The 24,957-nt window shown below is 50.6% G+C and overlaps 1 protein-coding gene across 6 annotated transcripts; it reads right to left on the reverse strand.

Moving 5' to 3' along the window:
• Positions 1 to 1,409: 1,409 nt before the first annotated feature.
• Positions 1,410 to 23,756, reverse strand: VEGFA (vascular endothelial growth factor A). 6 transcript variants are annotated; one of them, XM_058020905.1, is made up of 8 exons: positions 23,640 to 23,756; positions 17,829 to 17,880; positions 12,560 to 12,756; positions 10,815 to 10,891; positions 10,374 to 10,406; positions 7,570 to 7,641; positions 6,307 to 6,438; positions 1,410 to 4,081 (listed from the first exon to the last, which is right to left on the reverse strand). In XM_058020905.1, the coding sequence occupies exons 1-8, from the start codon at positions 23,703 to 23,705 to the stop codon at positions 4,060 to 4,062; spliced, it is 651 nt and encodes a 216-aa protein (XP_057876888.1). In that variant the 5' UTR covers positions 23,706 to 23,756; the 3' UTR covers positions 1,410 to 4,059. The 6 variants fall into 6 exon arrangements, with proteins under 6 accessions (XP_057876888.1, XP_057876889.1, XP_057876892.1 ...); XM_058020906.1 differs by lacking the exon at positions 7,570 to 7,641; XM_058020909.1 differs by lacking the exon at positions 6,307 to 6,438.
• Positions 23,757 to 24,957: the final 1,201 nt, after the last annotated feature.

Here is a 24,957-nt window from a genome sequence, read left to right on the forward strand (position 1 = left end):
TTGAGCCCTTAGAGGTAGGAAAAGAGAGGGGCACCAGGAGTAGCCAGTCCAGCTTGCCATTAGTGGGATGGAATTTGTTGTGTTGGGTTTGATGTGCTGATGAGGGTTTGATGTGTTGTGACTGACAGAAACATCCTGACTCATCCATACAGGAGACCTGGGTCCCTTCATGCTGAGATTTCACATCCAGCTCAGCCCAGGGGAGCACTTACCTCAGGGTTTCAATTTTTCCAATTTGATAACTTGTAAACATTTCCCAGATTGCAAATAGGCAGAACAGGTCTCCTGAGGATAGGCTTGCTGTCTTCATCACCTTGCACAGCCACAAGCGAAGGAGCCCATAGATCCACACAGAACACAAGCCAGTGGTAAATATATAAGGGAAGCAACTCCTTTGGGTTCCTCATGCAGAAACATCCAGATGGCTCACGTTCTCACCTCACTCCTGCAGTCCACAAGACATTACTGAATACAGTGAACCAAAATGTCCTCAGGTACTCATCCTCTTTCTTCTGCTCCACCCTCTGCTGAGGCAGTGACTGCAGGTCCACCTGTTGAGCTACTTGAGTCCATCCTGAACAGAAGCCAGATTCTTTACCTTCACAAGAGCAGGAATGATGCAGCCATGAACTCAGTGGTCTGTATTACCCTAAGTGAGTTGCCTCCCAGACATCCAGAAAACATCCTGCATGCTCCTTTGCAGTGTGGATAGATGACTGACACGACACATTCATCTCCATGGATAACGAGGAAATTATACCACTGCCAAAGCTTTTCCTCCTAGACCCCAAAGCACATCACAAAAGATGCAATGGTATCAAGATCCCTCATGAAGTGATGAGCACTGTCAGAGCTAAACAGTTTTTTGTTCGAAGTCATCCAGGATGGCAAGGTGCGGCTGAGCCATCACTGACAGCGAGTTACATGCACACAGATCCAACTGCAAACACCAAGTCCGTTACCAGAAAGGGCAGGATCACAGCATTACTTTTCACCTTGGATTGTAAATTCCACCAGCATTGCATCTACTCATGCCTGTACAGTACCCAGCTCATGGGACTTGGCTCCTGACAAGAGGCAGGGTTGGGACCATCTCCACACTGCTTGGCATCACGCTGGGAAGGAACCCAGGAGTCCTGCCCCCTTGGTCCTGCCCATCACACCACCCTCTTCTCACCAAGCAGGGAACTCAGGCTGAGCTCCACTCCAGGATTCTGGTGCCTAGCTCCCATTCATTTCAGTGGGTTTCAGGTACCTATGTGCTTTTGGAAGCTCTGGGCACAAATCCAAGAGTCCAACTGGTGGGCTGCTGATGCCCTGTAGCCTCCAGAGGCAATGCTGGAGAAACTGTTACACAATGGAAGAAAACCAGGATGCAAGGCAGAAGGAGAAGGCAAAGGAAATCAAGGTCAGAATTAAATTCTTTAATACAAAAAAAAGTTTGTTTGTCGTCGTCGTTGTTGTTTTAAGATATATCTGTAATTTCTTTGTTTAAAAATAAATATGTACTAAGGAATATCTTGAAAAAATTCACTAGACACAATATGTAGTGTTAATATCTTTTTTCCCCGCAATTATTACAGATAAACAGTAGCACCAATAAATAAAATGATAACAAATATTAAAATTAAAAAGGAGAGAGATTCAAGATGTAGAATTTTCTATTTTTTCCTGTTTCTTCTTTTTACACATATAAAAAAATTGTAGTGTCTATTTAATCCGAATCACACATATACATAAACATATATATATATACAAACACATAGCCAAATATATATATATAGTATGTAGATGTATATCTAACCGTTGCCTCAATAGGAATGTGTAGGGGTAGGTGTTAGAGAAATTAATTAAATAACTGCCCATAACATGCTACTGACTCTGCCAACAATTGGGGAGAGACGGGATGGGACAACAGGAAGGTTAAATTTATACACAACCAGTACAAAAAAAAAAAAAAAAAAAAAAAAGAAAAAAAAGAAAAAAAAAGGAGGTACGGCTTATAAATAGTTGAAATTAAATATTAACAAAGAATACTGAAAAATCCCTACTCTTTAATTAAATTATCTGTTTAATTTCTAATTTAAAAAGGGATATTAAATAAGTATATAAAACACTTTCTCTTCCCTCCCCCGATCGGAAGCCTCTGTCTTGCACACAATGCAGCATGAGTATTCTACATTGCAGATGCAAGCACCCACCCGTGTGTTTTCTCTCCTTCTGAAAGCCATCAGTCGGATGGGGAGATCCTAGTGGTTAGTAGTCGCTTGTTGTGAGTCTGTTTTTAGACTGTCTTGTCTTTTTGGAAGCTTTCCGTGTTGTACATTATCAGGCGTTGAAAATTCAATTGCAGATGATGTTTGGCAGCATTCTGACACAGACCGAGTACCTTTTTGATTATTATTATTATTAATAATAATTTTAATCACAGAACTAGATTATATATATCCACATAGATGTACAAACACACTTTCAGGGGGGTGTGTGTGTGTGCGCGCGTGTGTAAGGTGGGTTTCATGTACACCACAGCCTACACTGCAGATACACACATAGCCAAGAACCTCACGACACAGCTAAGGGACTCCAGCTGTCCTCACATTTGGTTCCCCAGCCCAAGACATGGAAAAGGGGCCTGATATTTACAGTACGTCATTAAAAAAAAAAACTTGACGTTCTTAAGGGTCGTTCATACTGGGCACGCAAACTGAAGGCAGCAAAAGTTGCTTTCTTTTCTCCCCCCTTCAATCTTGGCATACATATATATTATTTTTTATATATATATATGTATAAAAATAAATATATATATATAAAAAAGAGAGAAAAACACATACATACATACATACATACATACATACATACAAATGCATACATTCACATACATACACACACACCCCCACTACTGTGTATATACTTCTGATTAATATCCCTTTCCAGAAATGTTCCATAAGCATCTTGGATGCTCTTGAGTGGCAGCTCTGTGCATGAAGAAAGCAGACAGTGCTGAACAACTGTGTGGCTATGCACCGGTCCCCATTCTTGCTTCAGCACACTGTAGACCTTGTGTCCTTCTGCAGCCACCAAGGGCAGGAAATCTAGACTCCTGTGATAATTCCTTGAACAGAAAGTCAGTGTGCATCTGCTGCCCACCATCCTTAAGAGAAGCCAGCATGACTCTCTGGCAAAGGTTCTACAGCGAATAAAGTCAACGCAAAATGTACACTGACATCCCATGTCCTGGCAAGGCAGGCAGGTTATGAGACGAGTAAGGGCGAAGGTTGGGGGAAGAGAGGGGAGGAGGAATCCTTGATCACGGAGATGGCCATTTCCTTGGCCTTTGACCCATCGCACCCTAGGATGCCGCTCTTTGGAACTCCCTGCCAATCCTCTCCATCACCTCTCCTCCCTGTCCCAGGCAAGGAGAAGGTGGTTTGTGGTACAGCACACTCTACAGAGAAACAGCGGAGGCCGCACAAGTCAGTTGGAGTTAAGAAGTTTACACCCAGCGCTTCTACTCAAGTCCAGTCTTAGCTTGTTTCTTATGCCCCAAGTAGCCCGCTTGTGTCCACAGCAGTCGAGTATTATCCAGTGAAGACACCAATAACATTAGCAATGTTAAAAAAAATAATCAGTATATATATATATATATTATATATATATGTGTGTGTGTGTGTGTGTGTGGTTAAGATATACATATATGTATATATAGATGTGGTTAAAATATATATACATATATATATATGTATATGCATGTATACACACATATATATGTATGCATGGGAAAACCCATCAAATACACCCCTATAAGTCTTCCTGGCTCTGTTATTTAGCAGCATAAAAAGAAAAATAAAATAAAACAGTTCAAAACCCAAAGGTGAATTCTGTGCGGCGGGTGCCTTGGGGAATGTTCCTTCCGGAGTCCATCGTCCGTACTGAAAGTGCTGTGCTCTACCGATCCTTCATTTTTAGGGTTCATTTGGATTAGTGTTTTGTTTGTTTTATTCTGTCCAGGCGAGAAATCAGGCTCCAGAAACAGGGCTGTTTCCCCTTCTTTTCCGCTGCTCACCGTCTCGGTTTTTCACATCTGTCGAAGAGGAGAAGGAAGGAAGAGAAGAGAACAGAACAGGGGTTAATGTTTGTGATGGGGGTGCAGCTAGGGCAGGGAAGGGAAGGAAGGGTGGTGACTAATGTGTTTAAGAGCACATGGTGTTAAGACATGGCATGACGTCACTGGTGGGGTGAAGTGCTGTGCAGATGGGGCAAATCAACTGAGAATCTCGACCCCACAAATGAGTCAATGAATTCTATTCCCCCAGGCTCACCTAGACAGAGCAGGGGGGATATTCAAACAAGATTTTTGAGCAGAATCAGTGGCTTCTCACAGATAAGCTGAGTGTCTTGTTTGCATCTTTGCACACCATACACACAAATACACACGAACACAGAAAAACAAGGCTAAGCAGTGCATGCAGAGACACACCCTCAGCTCTCCACCTAGCCTCTTGTTTGGGTTGGAAGCAGTGCAGACAACACGGCCCCATGCAGGCAAGAAGGTGAAAAGTAAGTGCTTTTCATTCCTAGATGCTGTGAGTGGGGGTTAGCACCAGAGAACAGCAGTGGCCTGAAGAAGCAGCAGGAGAAATGAGAATTTACCCTCCCCTGCAGGTCCCAATACTAATTCTACAAGAAAGAGCAAAAGGAACTTAAGCTTAACTAGCTTTTTATCTGGAAATTGATAAGCTAACCACTCCTATGACTCCTTCCCATTTTTCTGGCCAACACATCGCCTCTGGAAACCTCCTTTAGTGCCAATTATCCCACAACAGAGAGGGACTAGGTAAGAGAAACTAGCAAACTCCTTCTGCTACCATGATTTCTTTGTTTTTTTGTTTCTCATTGTATTTATTACTATTTCTCACCCTTCAAACTCTGTGGGGTAATTATGAGTTACTCCGGACTTTGGGAAAAGGAACAGGGGGAAAAGGCCAAGACTAAGTCTGGTTTTACTTGCTAGGAGAAGTGCAACTCTGAAAGTCTCTCTATTATGGCCCCTCCATCAATTACTTTCCCACTGAAATTACAGCACCCCAGAAAAATTCTCTGTATACAGATTTCTATCACTCTGGCAGTGCCAATGCCTCTCTGGCTTGGACACAAAGCATTTTCACACCCAAAGGAAGCACTTGCTACTTGTAACAGCCTTAGCCACCTAGTCAATGGATGTCTCCTCTTTTCAAGACAGAGCCACAGAGGACCCTGGATCTCTCTCCCTTGTATTCTCCCCTCAAGTCGCTGCCCCTGCAATACTGCAGGAACAGGAACAATCTCCTAGATCTCTGTGAAGGGGATCCGAGTTCAGAGGCACAGCCAAGTGCTCATTAGTGACCCGATTTCTATGTGTCCCTCTACACAGGTAGGATGATCCCACACCAGAGGTGCGCACGTAGCTTGTGCGAGTCAAGACACCCCAATGAGTTCACCAAAGTGCTCAGGTGAGAACCAGGAATCGGTTTCTTTACATGTCTGTGCCACAAATGGTGTGTGACAGACTCAGATGACACATGCACAACATGGATCTCTGAACAAACACTAACCCCACAGTGCCTTTATATCTCCCACCTCACATCTGAAACAGGCACCTCTGCCTTCGCCCAGGGTCAGACTTAAACCTGCTGTATTCCATTCACAGTCCTGACTGCAGCCTCTCAAACCACAATTCTGGACAGGACATGGACAGGGAACTGTGAGGACAGTACAAAAACACAGGGTGCTCTCCCTGGCCTTTAGAAGAACAGAGGCAAAGGAGAATGTAGGCTCAGCCTTGAGGGAGGCTCGTAATGGCTTTCCTCATTCTGCACACAGCAGAGCATCTACAAGCCACAGAAAAGGGGCTTGGAAGACAGGGGTAGTCAAATCCCAGTCATTTAAGGATTTTTCTTTGTCCAACAGTATGCTCAGAGTTGCATACAGGTAAGGTACAGAGGGATACAGACCCTCCCCTGCCTAGCTCAGCAACATGAACTCCATTATGCTATTCTATGGTAAAGAATACCTGAGATACAAAGGGCCTGTCTCTGGGAGCCATCCCCATCCAAGTCCTGAGAGCACACCTGAAACAAACAGCTGCCTTCTGACACAGGGGAACTCTGTCCTCACCCCAGTCAGACTCTCTGCTCTCTGGCCCACGCAGGACAGAGAAAAGAAGTAATCAAATAGCACTGGTGCCAGAAGTCAGCAGAAAGCAAGCTCCCCCCCTCTTTCTCTTTCTCTCTCTTTCTCTTTGTGTGTTTCATCCTTCAGGACACAAACCTGCAAGTGCGCTCGTTTAACTCAAGCTGCCTCGACTTGCAACGTGAGTCTGTGAATTTGCAGGAACATTTACAGGTCTGGGGATCTTGTACAAACAAGTGCTTTCTCCTCTCTGAGCAAGGCTCACAGTGACTGCAAAAAGGCAAAAGGAAAGATGTCTAAGCTACAGCGCTTCAGCAGAAAGAAAATACACATGCAACACCCTGAACATCAAAGCAATCCCCTTGCCCCCTCCCGCAGCCCCCATGCTGCCAACTGGAGTGCCGTGGGCTGATGGATTTTCCAGCAGCACCTCAACAGCCCCAGGACAGCAACCCCTTGCATTAGCGCAGAGAAAGGAAACAGGCCTTCTGCACAGTATTCACAAATGCTGCATTGGATCCATTGGCTCAGGCCAGAGGGAGGAAGAAGGGAAAAGCAAGGACGGGAAGGTGAGAGGTCCCAGCCAGCTATTGACACATAAGTGAAATGAATTCTCCGAAGTGGACTATTGGAGTAGAAAGAGGCCAGCAGCTAAACGAGTTAAATACACATGGTCTCTCCTCCCCTGGAAAGCAGCTGGGCTCCAGCACCACATGCTGACCCTGCAGCTGGCACTGATCTCCTTTCTGTAAGCCCCATCCCAACCTCACCACCTAGGAGTCTCCTACGGAGGGGCCGTGAATTTACAATGCAGAATTTTGTGAACCACCATGAGAGAGGCAGAGCGAAAGAGACAGAGAGAGACAAGCCACCAAATCCAGCAGAAAGAGAGAAAAAAAACAAAATAGAGAGGCCCCCCCTGGCTCCCCAGCACCCCCTCTCTGGCTTCCCACTGTCCCACCTCTCCTCTCCACCTGTGACTCCACCAGACACGCACGCACATGTGTACACGCACACACACACACACACATGCATGGCAGATGCCAGCCTGCCTGTCACCAGTCACCATAGCAGTGAGGACACAAGACAAGTGGTGGAAAGCAGATGACAGAGTTACAACCAGAAGGCGTGAAGAGGTGCAGGGTTCTCGTCCGCCCACCACACTCTTGTGCCTTGGGACAATAGTCACTACTGATGATTAGAGAGCCAAGCAAGCTGAAGCCACCTTTCCCTGAGACAGCCTTAGTGCCAGAGCAGTGCCACCACCAGCACTGCCCCTGCAGGATCTGCAGCCCACCAGTGACTGGGAGGGGAGGGTGAGATTTGAGCGAGCAGCAAGCAGGCAGATTGCTTTGGGGAGAGGGAGGGAAGAGAGTCTACAAGCAGAGGACACAAACGTACAAGCTGAGTGGTTTGTACCGGCCTTTCTTGCGCTTTCTCTTTTGACCCTTCCCCCTTCCTCGTTTTGATTTTCTGGAAGAAAAACAAAAAAAAAAAAAAAAAAAAAAAGAGAAAGAGAGAGAGGGGGAAAGAAAGGGAGAAATAGAGAGAAAACGGAAGAAAACGCAAGGAAGAAGAGAAAAAAAAAATACAGCCATGTGCCTTGCTGGGAGGGGAGAAGCACATGAGGCAGGACTGGAGGGTAAATCCCAGGGCTGAAGCACAGATCTCCATCTTGCACGCACATTCACCGGCTCCGGCGCTCCTGTCAGCTCTGCAACCAGCCTGCCCACAGCCAAGCCAACACCAGGGAACTCAGCAGAGACCATCTCCTGCAAGGCTGCTGCGAGCAGAGGCGGATCTGCTGGAGCCTCAGAGGGGCACCTGCCCCCTCCAGAGAGGGGCAGTGGGAAAGGGGCAGGGGGTGAGAGGGGGAAGGAACAGAAAGCTTTGTGAAAGCATCACGCCACCGCGGTGAGTGCAGACAATCATTCCAGGCAACAAGCACAGGTGCACAACAACTGACAATAGGCAACCTGAGTGAAAGGGCTCTCTTCAAGGAAGAGGAAACCACTCTGACCTGATGCACTGCACAGTACTGGGCCTAGGAGGGGGCAGCTGAGCTCCAATAGCTCTGCTGCAGGGTGGGTGGCAATCCCGCCTTGGGACAGGAGCACTCCACAGACAAAGGAAGAGATCGGATCTCTGAGGAGCTATCCAACCTGAAGGCTTTGCTTATCCACCTCACCTCCTGCCTGTGGTTCAGAGGAGTCCAGGAGACCTTACTTGGATGTTTGTAACATCTCCTCTGGCAGCCTCTACTCTGAGTACTGAAGAGTAAAGAGGGGGAAGAGGATGGCCTGACCTAGTTATTTTACCCAGGAGATAATCAGCAAGCAGATTTCAGTTCTTCCCTCCTTTCTCTCCTGTCACTGTCCACATGGACCTGCCAGACAGACAAGCAGATGGAGCCAAGGTGCTGACTCCATTCTGAAAAATTCACCAGTTGCCTCTGATTCCTGGGCAGGGGCTGAGCAGGCAGGGGCTAGGATATGCAGTCCTGGACACTAACCATGGATCTCTATGGGCCATTGAGAGCACAGGGAGCGAGGGAGGCTGGAGCCTGTACTGCTCCTTGAGCCACATTAGCACAGGAGCAAGGGAGAGACATGCAAGGAGAAGGCCCTAGGCAAAGCACCAGGGCTTGTCAGGCAAATGAGTCCCAGCTCTGAGGCAGTTCAGCAAAGGCTCCCTCGTTCCCTGGTGCAGCCCACCTCGGGAGAGAGCTGTCAAAGGGAATTGGAGGGACAGAAGAGAAAGCACCATGGGTGTCTCCTAGGCCCTGTTCAAGTCGTCTCACTGGAACGAGTGTCAGAGCATCAGCTCAATCCCAGTTCTGCCCTACATGTCAGGCAGGAGTCACAGGGAGACGGTGAGGGGAAGAAAATCAACCTGAAGGGAGGAGAGGGGTACCAATATAACAAGACTTTCAATCCGGCACAAATCAAAGCACACCAGTCTCTCCCCTCCCTTCCCTTCCTTCCCTGGGGAGTGCAGAACCAGCAATGAGCAGGCAAGGTGCTGTTAGAAGAGGAAAAGTGAATGCAACACAGTCCGAGCTGGCTGCTACACCCACACCCCATCCTCACCAGAGCTCATACAGACCAAACTCTCACACACCTTCAAACTACAGAGCCACACAGACCGACCGTCCCCGACACGGCCCTGTGCAGAGAAGACTGTTGGCTGCACGCAGTCTGATGCAGCCAGGAGCAGATTTCCAGGGGGAGGAGGAGAGGCTGGAAGGCAGCTAGAAACATACAACCACCAGGAGAGGGGTGAAAAAAGCTCTCTCTCTCCTGTTTGCTCCCTCGGTCTCAGATTCAGCCTCATCTCCAAATATTCACTCCTTCCTCTCCAACTCCGCACCTCTAAATGGCAGAGCTGCTTTCCCAGCCATGCGCAGTCCAGCTGATCCTCTCGCTCAGAGAGATCATTCTTTCTTTTCAATGTTGTTTTGTATTTTATGCTCATCTCTGCAACTTCTGCAGGATTAGAGCTTATTTTTCCACTTTCCACAACCATTATACTTTGGAGAGGAAGAAAAGGGAAGGTTGTGACTTAACCTCCTTCAGGCCACTAAAGCAAACTCATCAGATTCAAAAAACCCCTCAGGAAAGCCTTCACTGAGACCCAGCTAGGACATCCACCTCCCTTTACACCCTCCCAGGTCCCCACCCAAACAAAACCAGCGTCACATCCTGCATGGCAATAGTCCTGCCTCCACCAGGCCTCTACTTCCACCTCTCCCTGTAGCCAGCAGAGCTCCTACCAAAGCTGCTGTGAAAGAAGCCAGCAAGTACTCACTCAAGCAGCAAGAAAAAAATTAATAATAAAGAAAGCCAGCAATTTGCAGTAACCAGAAACACCCCAGGAAGAGGGAAGGGGAGAACAGGGGCTGCACCTTGAATCCATTCCAGCAGGACAGACACGACAGGACTTCCCTGACTCAGGAAAAAGCATTAGGAATGACTGCCATGGCCATGGGTCATGCAAGGTCCATGTCTGGGGTATGAAGGAAGGACCATCAGATGTGGGTTTCTGTGACCACCTGGAATGGATTCAGAGCATCGCCCCATGCAGTACCATATGCCATTTCCTTCTTAGAGTGAGTATATCCGATCAAAGAAAAGGGCAAGGGGCAGTGGGGAGAGGAAATGCCAACCAACCACCAAAAGAGAAAGGAGGAAAAGCTTGTCACTTACTTTTCTTGTTTGTTTTTGACATCTTTCTTTGGTCTGTGGGGGAAGACAGAACAAAGGCCTCATTAGAAGAGAGCTTATCACATGTACTACTGGTATTATCCCCAGTTCCCACCAAGTCCAGGGAAGGTCATGTACAGGCAGCATTGCAGGATGCCCTTGGCACTGGTTAAGGGGCCCGGCTCAAAGTGGTTTTGCTATCCTGTTGACCCTTGCTGGTAGCTAGGGCCAAAAGATCCCAGGATGCAGGCTAGCACCTGTGGTAGCTAGAGATGGAAGAGCCCTGACAGCAGAGGGCTTCTTTTCCCAGGCTCAGCCGTCCCACTGCAGACCAACCAAGAAGGCTGCAGAAGCGTCTGAACAAGAGTCCCAACACAACAGCAGAAAAAAGAAAGGCTCAGAGTAAGTTTATTGCAAGAGGAGCCAGTGCTGCTCCATTCTCACCTGCATTCACATTTACTGTGCTGTAAGAAGCTCATTTGTGATATGTGCTGACTCTGATGGGGTTTAATTCTTATGACCTGGAATGAAAGAAACAGAAAGGGTCACTGCCTGTTCACTCTTCATGTTCACAGCTCCAGATCAGGCTGCTGTGCAGCAAAGCACTCATACCCCAGGTGCTCCTGGGAAGAGCAGGGCAGAGTTCGAGCTAGCTCTGAGGCCCTGTTCTCCAGTCAGGGAAGGCCTTTGATCACCAGCGAGCGGCAACACCAGACTTGTGCCAAAGCTCTGTTTGCTCGTGCATGCCCAGTGCCAGCACTGGTGGACTGCCTTGGAGACAGGCATGGGAGAGGGTGTACCCCACAGCAAGGTCCTCAATGAGCCCTCCCTGGCTGATGATGGGCATCCAGTCTGCTTGTGCAGAAGTCATGCTTCAGTCTCACAAAGGTCCCAAATGAAAATTCCAAACCCAACTCCTTTTCCTTAAGCCACTATTCCTTCCCAGCTGACATCTCACTTTCTCAGTAACTTGACACACAAAATAAATCTGGAGATCTGTGTTTAAAAGAGTCCTGCAAAACCCAGACCCCAGAGCCCCAGGTATATCCAGGAAAGTTATTTAGAAGCTATGGAATACTGTTACATTCTCTTAACCCAGAACATGGCTGGAAAACTAGCTCTAGAGATCTGCTTTATTGCCTCTGACCCTTTACAGGCATGCAGGCATATCAGTAAAGAACTGTAATTCAGCAAGGAATGGTAGGAAGAAAACCATCCCTAGCTACACCAAGCTAGTATGGCTGGAGCCTGCAAGTGGAAAAGCAGTATGGGGAACCATGAGAGGGCACAGACAGGTTCTCCAACACAGTTCAAACACAGCCCAAAATTCAAGTAAAAGGACCTGCTGGTTAATCACTTAGCACTGAACATCTCTCATTGATATTAAAAATTCTGCAATATTTACAGTGGCCATTCAAGAGGCTAAGGGACAAAAGTAGGTGAGGGAGCTATAGGTTATGGGTAATGGACACCAGCACAATTTTGGACAAGAGCTGGGATCCAGTCTCACAGACAAGGGCAATAACTAAGCTCTCTAAAGCAATTTGAATCTCTCCCCAAAGGCCCAGCCTCTGCTATCATGGCCACCTTCAGCAGTCTCCAAACAAAGGAGGAAGAGCCCAGAGGGCAGAAAGGCTTTTCCAGCTGACATAGAACAGTTTGTTTCATAGATCCCTTTTAACCCCTGCTGTGGCAGGATAGCTAAAGACCCAAATTCCCTGCTCTGTTGGTACAGGTTGACCTCACATGCCCTTCAGGAGAGAGAACTGACAGGTTCTCCCCTTTTGCCTACTCAGCTGCCTTCAGAACAACAGCTGTGTGTAGAGTTAAGGTGGTGCAAGGGTCCAAGGAGTATCTTCTTTAGAAACTGGGAGATAACACCATCAGAAATACTCCTCTACATTCTCTAAGCACAAAGTGCTCCTTTGCAGAAACTCTTCTTTGCATGCTCCTACCTACTGTATTTGGGCAGGAGCCAAAACACAGACTCTCCACTTAGCCTTAAATAGACACAGGCAACTCATCTTTTAACCCTGCGCGGTGTAACAGAGCACCAGGGTCAGAAGAAAGGGTCCCTGGGGTAGGTTGCACTTCCTCTGAATTAGCTGGGAGCTGGGGCTTGGGGTGGCTGTGATGGCTGTCTTGCTTCCTTCCAACCAAGCATAGCAGATTGCAAGCTGGACCCTCACCTCCATTGTGACGTTGTACACATCCACAGGGACACATTCTAGGCCCTCATCGCCGCAGCAACCCGCACATCTCATCAGAGGCACACAGGATGGCTTGAATATGTACTCCACCTCATCAGGGTACTCCTGGAAAATGTCCACCAGGGTCTCAATAGTCCTGCAGAAGCTGCGCTCGTAGACTTCCAGGAATTTGATAACTAAAAGAGGAATGGAGGGAATAAGTTAATGCAAACTTAGCTCAAGAATGTCTAGGGCTTCACCCCTTAAAGTGAGCCAGACAGTTGCAACACAACTACCCTATGCTCTTCACTAGCAGTCTTGCAGGCCTAAATCCATTCTCTGGGCTCTACATACACACACATCAAGTGGGAAGGGAAAAAGACAATCTCCTCCTACAGCTGCTTAAGGGCAAGACGGACAAGAGAGCTCACTGCCTTCCTCGTACCATGATGCATGCCACAGGTGACTGTCCCAAACCTCTTCTCTGCTATTCCCCATACTGCTGGTGTGCAGCCACTAAGAGTATCAGCTCAGCCAAAAAAACCCTGAAGCTGCAGCAGATAATCTACGCTCTGGACTAAGGCCCTTCACTGGTTTGCCCTTTACTCCCTTTCAAAATAGTCAGTGGATGCCCCAGTGGTTTCAAAGCCAGAAGCATCCTTTGTACAGACCTCAGTGCACAGACACTCCTAAGAGCAAGCAGAGGCTCTGAACCATGGAGCTATGCATCTTCACCCTTCCTGTCATCTACCTCTTTTGGCCATGCAGAACATCCACCTCAGCAGGCCACCAGGGAACCATGACAGCATCCACTACAAGTCACAGCCTCCGTGTCTCCACACTGACCACTTTCCCAGACTGAGGAACCAAGCCACCCACTGAAAGATTCAAAGTAGGCTCGCAGCACCCCCAGGATTAACCAGACTATATATTTGGCTACTGAACCACAATGAGACAGTGTGGGAGGGGGAACAGGGTGGATCTGCCATTATCCCATGCCTTCCCTACAAATGGAGCAAACACTAACCGCTTGCGATCTGCACTGATTTCACAAGTATTTCTCAATGTTTCCCAGTCTCTTGCCAAAGCTTCATTTTGCTGCTTGGTCAAGGGTTGGAGAGATTTAAAGAGATGAGAGATAGTATAGATAAGTACACACACAAACCCCAGGTGCTAGTATAGTACTGCAAACAGTGAGTACCTGGAGCCCTCCAGGCCTCCCAGCTCTAGCACCACACTGGCAACTGAGGATGTCTCACATGGAGCAGAGGGTAAGAGTATGCACAAGGAGATAGTACCTGCCCCATGCTGTTATGCGCTATAATGATCCACCTGTACAGTATGCAGAGTCCTCCAGCACCAAGGCTGATAACTCAGAGTGATAAGAGCAAACTGCTTGCATCATGGAAAATAATGGTCTCCAGTAAGCGCTTCTAAAGTGCCCTGAACTTGTGACAAACTGGCATAAAGGTTACTTTGCCACAAAAATGCAAAAGCTGCAGGGCTTGGAGCGCACAGCCCGCAGTTAATTGTTGAAAGTTAATTCTAGGTCATGCGGGGCTGACAGTGCCATAGTGCTAAAGTGCTGAGAGCGGGTACAAGAGGGGAGGAGCTTCCCTCCAAGGAGTCTGAAGTGTCAGAGAGCGTGAGCAGCTATTAAAAGAGAAAGTGGCTTGTGAAAGGGAAATGTAGCCTGGCAGGCATGGACTGCTTGTTGGTATTCCTTGTCTAGAAGACAACGTTTCTGTTCCTTGTTCCTTCCCTTCCTCTTCCCTCCTCCCCTAACTGCTGTATGTCTCCTGTCTGTTCTCCTATCTTGTCTGGGACTACCTCCTTCTCCTCCTTCTTCCTGTTTCCCTTTGGAGTGACCTCAGTCACCGCCTATGTTCCAACAAGTTGAACAATTTAATACGTGGGAAATTCTGCGGGCACAGAGATAGTTGCTGAACTGCACTGTTGATTATTCACACTGTGCCAGACACAGGATCTGAGAACTCTGGCAGTAAAGACATAGTTCAGGATCAAAATGCTTACAAATCTACGTCAAGGGGAGGGACAGAAAGTAAGAGGGAGGGAAAGCAGCAGTTACCTGTGCAGATCAAATGCTGCTTGCCACACCAGTCTGGGGCATAAAGGAGGCAGAAAACAAGAGTAGAAAAGTGTAGTGAAACTGACCGGCATCTCTCATGCTTTCCTAAATATTGCATTATCCAGGCATTTGGATTACACCAGAGAAACCAGACTACAGAACAGGCCCCAGAACAGCATATTCAACTTCTTTTACAGGGCCTTTACTTTCACAGCTACACCCTGACAACTATACTTGAGATCTGAAAGATTTGACAGGACTAAATAATCCAAATGAAGAATTTGGGAGTTTCTACCTTTACTTTAACACATGATGGTTTTCCAAAGTCTGAATCAGCCTCTGAAAAGGAACCAGGGAATCTTTCCCTAGCTGCCAGTCAGAAAATCCTGCCGCAAAAGGCACATTGCCTTATTTTGCTGGACACAGAGCATTCACATGGAGACTGCACAACACTCCATAGTTCATTTGCACAGTTACCACCCAAACCAAACCAGAGCACATGACTGAGGTCCAGTCAACCTCACAGCAAAGCCCTGCCCCTTCTACCATACCTACACTTACTCCTATGTACTGGGAGTCATACTGCACACTTTGCTGATTCTGCCTGGGCTTCCTTTCCATTGGTTGTGTCACAAATGGAAGAAGGTCTCCTTCATGGGGAAGCACAGGAAGGTCACTGAAGGACTAACACCACTAGGTCTGCTCTCCTCCTGCAATCTGGGCTTCAGCCCACATTAGAAGTTAATCCCACAATTAAATCACACTCCTACCCTGCAAAACACCTCCAGATTTGAGTCAGAGGTTCTTTGTTGTGAATGGAGGTGGAAGGAAGGTTAAAACACAGACAGGAGCCACACTAACTCTTCAAAGCAGGGTTTAAGTTCAAATTTGGAGCAGTTGAGTGAGAACATGCTGGACTAGAAAAGGAGAAGTCTCTGATCATTTTGCCTCTCTCCCCATCAACAGTTTAGCAGCAATACAAACACACTGTTATTTTGAAAATAAAAGTGCAGCCACAAGTGATGGTGGTTTCCTTTATTTATACCAGAAAATCTTTTCCTGTGAAACAAAAGAGTGTTTGTCTGACTCCTCTACAACTTCCTGTGCCACAAAACATGTGGAAGCCTCTCTTGAGCTCAAAAGGGTAGGGGCTGAAGCTAAAATAACAGTCTCCAACCAGAGTAAGTCCATCCCAAATAAAAACCTGTCACAGTTTGACATCACAGAGAAAGCATAAAATGGCCAAAGACACAAACCCACCTTTCAGCCCAAGCCCCTAAGAGCTTCAGAGGAAGGAACTACAGGACCGTCCTTGGGTAATAGAGGCCCATCATGATCTCCTCTTCACAGAAAAGAAACTGAGGTATAGAGAGAAGACTTCTAAGTTCGAACCACAGGACAGAAGTAGAGCCAGGAGTCCTGACTTTTATTTAACAGATGTATCTACACTGCAGAACCTGAAATAGCACCAGACAATAACACTGAAGTCTCACCACTTACATTGCCAGACCAGCTTCTCCTGCAATCCCATCAACCTTCTTGTGACAGAAGTTAATTCTGTTTGATTCTTTCCCTCCCCAGGAGGGATTTGTTGGGCACAACAAATAGCACAGATGAGGACACTAGCTCTTTTCTACCAACAGCAGAGAACTGGTTACCAAAATAAGCCTCACAGCAGGCTCCATCTTGATCCCTCTGGAGTCACTGAACCTTCTTCTGTTGACTTCAGCAGGAGCAAGGGTCAAGCGCAACAGGCGGCAGTCCACCAGCAAATCAGAAAATTTGCCAGCACAAAATGGACACCTATCCCAAGCAGAGCTTGCCACAAACCTCTGGCAACACACATGGAGTCTGTCACACCAATAAAGTTACAGAAATTGAAACTGACTGCAACGAAAAAAAAAAAGCCAATCTGGCCCCACAGTGCTGGAGCCCTCTGCTGACCTCTGGATGGAATAACGCTGAAGGTCACAGCCCGTGGGGACCCTGCGAGGCGTCTGCCAGACCCTGCCATGCAACAAGTGATCTGCTCTGCTATGCAGATAAGGGGAAAACACGGTCAGGATGGTCTTAAAGCATATGATGATCACCTCAGCCTGAAGGTTACAAAGTCCACAGCCCTTTTATCCCACTGCTGAACTGAGGACTGCGGACAGAAGCCAACCTCCTGACACGCACGGGGCTTCACTAGACAGGGAGCTTGCAGGAGATATCTCTGACTAACCCAGGGGCTGGCTGCCTTCTGGTCTACATTTACTTGCATGAACCAACGAGGCAGGGGACACTGTCACACCCTGGCCTTTGGGCAACCGGAAAGACACAAGATCACAGCAGCTGCAGAGATACCACCTTGTTTCCCCACCAGGCAATGGTCCTGTCCATACTGGACAACCAGGAACCAATAACTAGAACCCATCAGAACCTATCAGAATCCTAGAGTGCCATTCCCTGAATCTGCAAAGTCTGCCAGCCCAAACCAGAATAAAAAGGTGTATTTTTCAAGCCTGGCTCTTTACAGCGCTTAGTAATCTCCTGACTATGGGGGTACCTGAGACTGCTGGGAGGCATGAGCCCAGAAAATCATCCTGAACTGCCCCTTTCTCCTTCTCTTCCTCAGAGACCTACCATCTGGGGGCTGCTCCGGCCTTTGTTCAGGGATCAGCCCTGGTCACCCAGCCGGGCATCACCAGCACCGCTGGGAAAGAGGCGGGCAACAAAATTTGACAAATCCCTTCCTACAGCACTGTGGCGAATCCCCAGCAAACTGCGTGCCACTACTCAGCTCTTTGTGCGCGCCCGTGTGTGTGTAGATATATATATATAAATATATATATATATATATATATAAATGAGCGTGCGTATGTGCACCGGCGCACGCACGCAGTTTCACTCTGAGTTGCGGTAAGCCAGGGGCGGGCTGGGCCAGCCCTGCTGCCCGCCCTGGCACCGCGGCCGCCCCGGCGCCCGGCCTCACGGCCACCCCCGGCCCAGCCCGGGCCCGCGGCGTGGGGCGGGGGCGCTGCGGCCGCCACCAAGGGGTTAATGGCGGGGGCGCCTCCCGCCGGCAGCCCCCGGTCCCGCTCCCCGGGAGGTGGCGGTGTTGGCCATCGGCGGCTCAGGGGGCTCCTTCCCCCCAGTCCCCGGCCGTCCCCGCCCGCCGGGAAGCCGCCCAGCGCTTACCTTCATTGGGTTTCCGCTCCCCATCCCCCAGGGCAGGCGCAGCCTTCGACAACTGCAAAGACAACAGAAAATCGGTCACAACGCGGAACCGTGACGCGGTCCCGCGGCGCGGGGGGTCCCGGGCAGGGTCCCCGGCGGTGCCGGTCCCGTCGCCCCGCCGGGCAGGGGGCGGAGGGAGCCCCGGCGGGAGAGGGCGCCCCCGAGGCCGAGCCGCTGCCCCCGGCTGGCACAGAGGGACCTTTTGTTCCCCCGTCCCCCGGGGCAGCCGAGAGGGGCAGGGGCGGGACGGCTCCGGGCCGGGAGACGGGGCTGGCAAGGCGGTGTGCCGGGCCCGAGAGACGCCCCAAAGGGAGAAGCGCGTCCCCGGGGAGCTGCTGTCAGCGACCGCGGGCAAACAACGGGAGCAAATGCGAGCTCGGCGGAGAGAAGTAACGGGGGGACCTGCAGCTGCCGCCGACACCGACCGACGGACCCGGGCATCGCTTCTCCCCGAAAAGGTGAATCTGGCCCGGGAGGGCAGAGAAGGGAGAAGGGCAGCCAGGCACGGAAGGGCATCGCTCCCCTCTCAATGTCACAGATGTCTGTCACCCGGCAGTGGTGGCCACGGAGGTGTCGGCATCTGGCCGGGTGTCAGGGCGATTAACTGTGACAGCACCACTTTGCCGACGGACGCCGCCAAACCGCCCGGGTTTTCTCCCTCTCTGATGGAAGGGAGGGCGACGCTCGCCCTCACCTACGGGTCCCAGTCCCCAGCCCCTGCGTGGATCCCATTCCTGCGCTCCACAGCTTCCCCAGGGCCAAAAACGAAAAGCTCTGCAGTCATTCCTGATGCCTTTTGGGACTAGGGACATTTCCAAAGCACTGATGCAGGCAGGAGTGGTGACAGGTAACCCACCCCCAAAATATGGAGAAATATTACACCACTTTACTAAGGAAGTCCTTTTAATTCCAGGTGAAACAAGAACACCACTCTTCCTGCTCTTCGTGAGGGCTTTAGCTCTGACGTAACTTTCCAGCCAAGTCAGGCTTCCCCCTGCTGTTCTGTTCTGAACCAAAATGGAAAAAGCCAAGCTTTCTTCACTTCTCCGAGCTATGTTGCCACCTGTGTGATGCCATCCACCCCAGAACCTGCTGCCTTTCAGCAGAGGCCCATAAGAAGCACAGGGGTCCATACAAAATACTGCTTTGTCAGCAATATGCTGTGCTCAGGCTTAGAAAAAGGCCCTCTGATGTTGCAGCTGAAGACAGAACTGAATTAAGGCCAAGTCCATCCCAAGCTCACAACAGGAATCTGCCAGCTATGGTCTTCTAAGCAGTCCTGTGCACAGGGCAGCACCACCATCCAAGCAGCCGAAAATGTCAGCTTTTAAAAGGAGGGGGCAAGAGAGCCAGCTAAAAGCCCCTCTCCCAGACATTCCTTTGTGTCTGTGCATAGTTCCCTTTGTCTAAGGTCCCCCTGACTGAACTTGTTTCTCATTTCAATCAAAGTCTTTCTATACCTGGGCATAACTCAGCAGCCCAGACCTGAGCTGCCCCATGTGTGGATCTGTTTCTTCTCTGGGGAGGAGGGGGGCTGTGTGCCCAGTCTCGGTGCTGTGACAACACTTTAAAAAGCAGGTTCCTAGAAACAGTTTCATTCCTGAAGTGTGAAGGTCACTGCAACAGCACAAACAAAATGGAGGCAGCGGAGGCTGCAGCGGCCTTCCAAAGCCACTCAGTGCCTGACAATCTCTGGGTAAAAAGAAAACCGCATCAAGGGCAGGAAAGCCTCAATCTGCTATGGCACAGGAAGATGATCACGAGCCAAGTCAGTTCATTCAAGTCGCAACGCCCCCAAGACTTTTCACAGAGAGATTTCTGGTTCACACACAAAAGGACCATGACACTGAGCAAAATTAGTTTGGAGACACCTTGAGGGTCATTTTTACCCATTCTCTATGCAAAACTACCCAGCCAGCTGCTAAGCCCACCGCCTCCTCACGTGCAAGCACACAGGCTGCACAAATGATGAGAAGCAGAAGCAAGCCACACATACGCTTTCACTACTCACCTGTGCCTAGCCAGCACGTCACCCTGCCCCTGATGTAGTGGAGCAGGAGCCAGAACACTCTCGCAGTGCTCACCTGGACCTGGGATGTGATCTGACCCCAAAGATGGGAAATAAGATCAGTGCAAAGTGGGCATAGAGCTTCTGAGCTTTCCCAGGGGAGCTCCCAGCAGAAACTAGAAAGGTTTCCCAGAACTATCAGTAACAGGCTCTCTGCTCACTATTCCAAGTAACTTTTCTGCCCTTTCAGCAGTGTCTTTCACCTGTGCCTAGTGCCCTCAAAGCACGTCCACTAGAACAGCAGGTGAGGCAGGGCCTTGTGCCTCACTTCAAAACAGTCTGCTAATATCAGACATGGGGAACCAAAAACATTCCTCAGGACAAGCAGGCCAACTGTGCCCTTCGGTAGGAGCCTGAAGGTCATGCTCTCCTCTGCTGGCTTTTGGCATTACCCAACGGTTCTCTAACACAATTTCCCTCCAATAGATTTTCAGCATTTCACAGTAATGTGGAAGCAACTCCTGGCCTGGCCTTGGCAGTAGGATAAATGAGCCCAGAAATGGGGCTGACAGAGGAAGCTCCTTTCTGTGCTCTTTTGCAGGTTGTAGCAAATGCACATCCCTCCCTCTGTGGGGTAAAACCTTCCCTAACAAATAAATTCACTTCACACCATCCACATGTCTGTACCTTCCCTGCCTCCCTTCTCCCCCAGTCCCTGTCCAAAGCAAGCTTTGCTCTGAAGGGAGAGAAAAGGTTAATCAAGTCATTCCTCTCTAACCATCACCCCCCTCACCACCACCACCAGCACTCTTTTTCTCCCTTCCCCTCCCCCTAATCTGTGCAGGCTCATTAAAAGAGCTTTGTAACTGTTTAGGACTGGAACAAACAATCCATCCACTTTGAGAGGGACTCTGGGACAGGAGTTAAGGCACTTTTCGTCTTAGGCACTAGAAATTCTCAGCGTTTTCTGCTTAGGAGAGGGGGGGAATGGGACTCACTGCACTCCTTCTCCATTGTACAAGCAGACAGAGGTCAGTAATCCTGAAAGCTGCCAGCACAGCCAAGGGACCTCTGACAGAACAGACAGGAGAATGGATTTGGGGTTGCTCAGGAATCAGTGAGCCCCTCAGACATCCCTCTCCCCTGCTCCCAAAGGAGTGCTCCTCTTTCCAGCCATCAGAGCACAGGAACGGCTCTGGGGAAGGTGACCTGCTGTGTCCCAGGTGCCGAAGGGCTGTGGAAGCAGGTTCTGGTGGCTCCCCATGGTGGTGCGGTGCAGAGGCACAGCAAAGGCAGGCAGCCTGGTGGGTGTGTGATCATTAACAGTCTAGTCACAGGCGTGTTCTCCCTCCCTCGGTGTCTGATCACTGCCTCTTCCCCATGGCAATACAGCTGGTATATCCAGGTCCCTCTGCTGTTCTGGGCAGGAGGGGAAGAGCTCCCAGACCATCATCAGGAGTGACCTGTCACCAGGCTGGAGCAAGACCCACAGATAAAGGAAGATGGGGAATAACCACCTGTCCCCCATTCTCTAGGAAAGGGAGGACTGGAAGGGGACAACAATGCAACCCTCTCCAATCCCATGCTGTGTGAGGACTGTGCACACCGCTCAGCACAATCAATCAGCTGGGAGGGTGGCACTGCAAAAGTGCCTTTCCTTCCCTAGCCTGCATGGAAAGGCTATCACCACCACTTGTGGCATCAGTGCTGCCCAGACACGACCATGAAACAATTTCCCACCATCTAAGTCTTGCTGCAGGAGCAACCATAACAACCACCTCCGTAAGGAGCCATCCCTCTGAACCCTCACCAGAGGAGCGCCGTGATTCCTTCATCCCTTCTCCTTTACTTCCAGGAAAGCTCCCTGACACATGCTGGACCCTGCTTCCCCAACTCAGACACTGTCAGGGCTTTTATTTAATGCTCTCTTATGTGCCTGGCTAGCTAGATAGATCAGCCTGACAGCCAGATAAATATTATCATCAAAGCACAAACCCTAGTCCTGTGTGAAGAGTCATGCCTCCTGCCATGCTCAGAGTCATCACCAAGCTGCCTACGTGAGATCTGCTGGTATTCCTAACGTTCCCATCACTGCGGTGCCCGGACAACCAACGGACAAATAAGGACAGAACCCAAGGGCAGATCTCACCGTCCATCTGCCTGAGCACTTACACAGCCCACAGCACCCAGGTACTGAACCTCTAGCTATCTCTCGTGTCTGTCCCTGCAACACTTCCTCCTAAACTCCTGTAATCCTTCCCTACCATTTTTTTCCATTACTACATTGTTTTCTCATCTGCACCATCCTCCAGCCTAGGAGAAAAGGCAGCATAAGGTTTTTATGAGGACAGATAGATCTCGGCTCTACCTGATCCGCCGTTTCCTCTTCTGGGGAAGAGGAAGGGGAGGGGAAAAGGAACAAGGGGAGGGTTAAAGGGTGTTATCACTGGACACCAATACAGACTTGCCCATACTGTAAGTGGGGAACAGATGCTACTGTACAATTTTACTGAGGAGCTGGGAGGCAAAGAAACTCCTATTCTGGGTGATGGTGGAAAAACTCCTGGAGAGCAGAAACAATTGTCCCACCAGCCAAATCTGGCAGGAAGGCAGCAGGGAGCTGCTCTGTGCCACACTCAAGTGAGAGTGCGCCTCAGTTCCCATCGAGCACAGCCGAGCACAGCTTAATGTGCGGCTGTCACTGGATAAAGTAGAGATATAACAGGCTAGAAACAAAGCGTGCAGTGCTTGCATGACTTCAGTTACAGCTGAAATGGCTCCTAATTGGGGAGTCGCCTTCCAGCATCGGTGCTGAACAAACAATGTGAATAACTGATTAGTTTGCAAGAGACGTTTATTTTCACGGTTGTGGGAGATGATCTGGCCCGTGCTCTCTCCAAGTGCCGAGCAGAAATGGCAGGAGAGAACTAACCTCTTAAAACCTTTAAAACGTAATCCATGCCTGCCTTGCGAACAGCCACTTTCACGTGGGCACTCTGTCTAAACCCCTTAATATCTCTTGGCAACACAGCCCTCCTAACTCTTTAGAAAACAGATGTACAGGACAGGTTTGCAAAGAAAGCTGTCCTTCTTTTTTCTAAAAAAAAAAAAGGAAAGGAGGAAGAGTTGGTTTCTAATTCCTCAAGAATGACAATGAGGTAAAAGTGACTGAAGAGGAAGAGAAAAATCCTTGGATTTGTAATCTCGGTGCAGGAGATCTACATTTTGATATTTTTTTTCCTATCTGGAAGAAATTCTGGATCCATTTTGTCCTCTTTGATCTCTTATTTGTTTTTCCAGCTAGGCATTTTGAACTCCACACGGCGGCACGAACCCGAGCTGAGACCCAAGGCAAATATCGCCGAAGCAGCCTTTTGCAATGTCAGGAGACCCGAGGCTGATGCAAGAAGGCAGCGCGCTGCCTCCCTGCCCCGCGCCCGGCCCCGGCCCCGGCGGGACCCCACGGCCGCGCCGCGCCGGGGCGCGCTCGTGTGCGCGGGCACTCGGCAGGCGCTGCCGCTGCCCCGGGCCCCGCGGAGCGGCGGGCAGCGCTGTCCCCCCGCTGCAGCACCGCACGCACACGTGTCCGTGCCGCGGGCACCCACCCGCACCCGGCGCCAGCGCCGCGGCCGCACCGCGCCGAGCAGGTGGGAGGCAAAGGGGGGCCGCGAAAAGACAAAAAAAGGGGGAAAAGTACTGTCGGCCGTCTGCCTTCCCTCCCCCTCCGCTACGCGGGGCACAAAAGCCCCCGTCCCGCCGCTTACCTCCGCGCTCTGCAGATAGAGCAGCGCCGCCAGCCCCCAGCGGATCCAAGTGAGCAGAAAGTTCATGGTTGCCGGCGCACGCCGCGAAGCGGGGCCCGCCGTGCTCCGCCTCGCCGCCGCCGCCCCGCTGCCGCTGCCGCCGCCGCCCCGCCGCGCTCTCTCCCGCTCCTCCTCCGTGCCCGCCGCCGCCTCCTGGGGTGCCGCCGGCCGGGTGCTGCGAAGGGTTGCGGGGTAAGGGGGGTTCCTCTTCGGGGTCTCCGGTTTCACCCCTCCATAAGCCCGGCTCTCCGCCGGCCCCCGCTGCTGCTTTCCGTGGGCGCTCCGCCGGGCCGAGCGCAGGCTCCGCGGCCGCCCTGCCGCCGCCCGGCCCCCGCCGCCGGGCAGTCCGAGCTCCACAGCGGCGCCCGTCCGCGGCGCTCTCCCCGCGTCGGGGCAGGCAGGCACCCGCGCTGCGCTCGCTCGAATTCGCGCACTCACGGCAAAGTTTGCGCGGAAACTTTCAATGCATCTCTTTTCCTGCGCCCCCTCTGCGCAGCGGCTGCCTCCGGCGGCTGCCCGAGCCGGGGTCGCCTCCCCGGGAGAAAGGGGCTGATTCCGCCGCCCCTCGGCCCGACCCCTCTCCGCAAATCGGGGTGGTGGTGGTGGCGGAAAGGACGAATAGAGCGTTTTCCTCCTGTCCTCTCCGTTACTGTCTCTCCCTCTCTCTGTCCACCGCTTAAAAAAAAAATCAGAATAGTAATATATGAAAAAAAAAAAATCCAAGCTGGATAGAGAGGGAGGGAACTGGGGCGTGGGAAGGCTCTGTAGGAAAGGGAGGAAAAAAAATCCCAGCGGATCAAAGTATAGGTGGGGAAAAAATAAATTAAACGAGAGGATAAAGCAAGACGGCAAGCTAGCAGCAGGTCCCGGTGCCCGGGGAGGGCTGCTCCCGTGGCGCGCTGTCCCCCGCCGGCGCGGCGTGCGCTCCGAGCCCCCGGCGCGGCGGCAGCCCCGCTCCGCGCACTCCAGCGGCGGCTCCGCGCAGCGCCAGCCCCACCGCCCGCCGCTCGTCAGCACTCTGCAACTGAGCACAGCGGCCACGGGGAGAGACGCTCCGGCAAGTCCCACCTCCTCGGCTATGGCCCGGCCTCCTCCCCGGCTTCCCCCGCCTCTCTGGCTCCGCGGTTCCGCACGCCAGAGCCGTAGCCCCGCGGCTCGCGCATTTGAATCCAGCTCCCTGCCCTGCTTTCTCGCCGCGCCTTCTGCCGTGCCGATGGATACATGTTCGGGTCAAAATTCACTTTGCCCGTGGGAATTGTTCCAAAGTCCAGCAGAGCCA

The sequence above is a fragment of the Melospiza georgiana genome, chromosome 3 (genome assembly GCF_028018845.1).
Source record: "Melospiza georgiana isolate bMelGeo1 chromosome 3, bMelGeo1.pri, whole genome shotgun sequence".
Classification (NCBI taxonomy): Eukaryota; Metazoa; Chordata; class Aves; order Passeriformes; family Passerellidae; genus Melospiza; species Melospiza georgiana.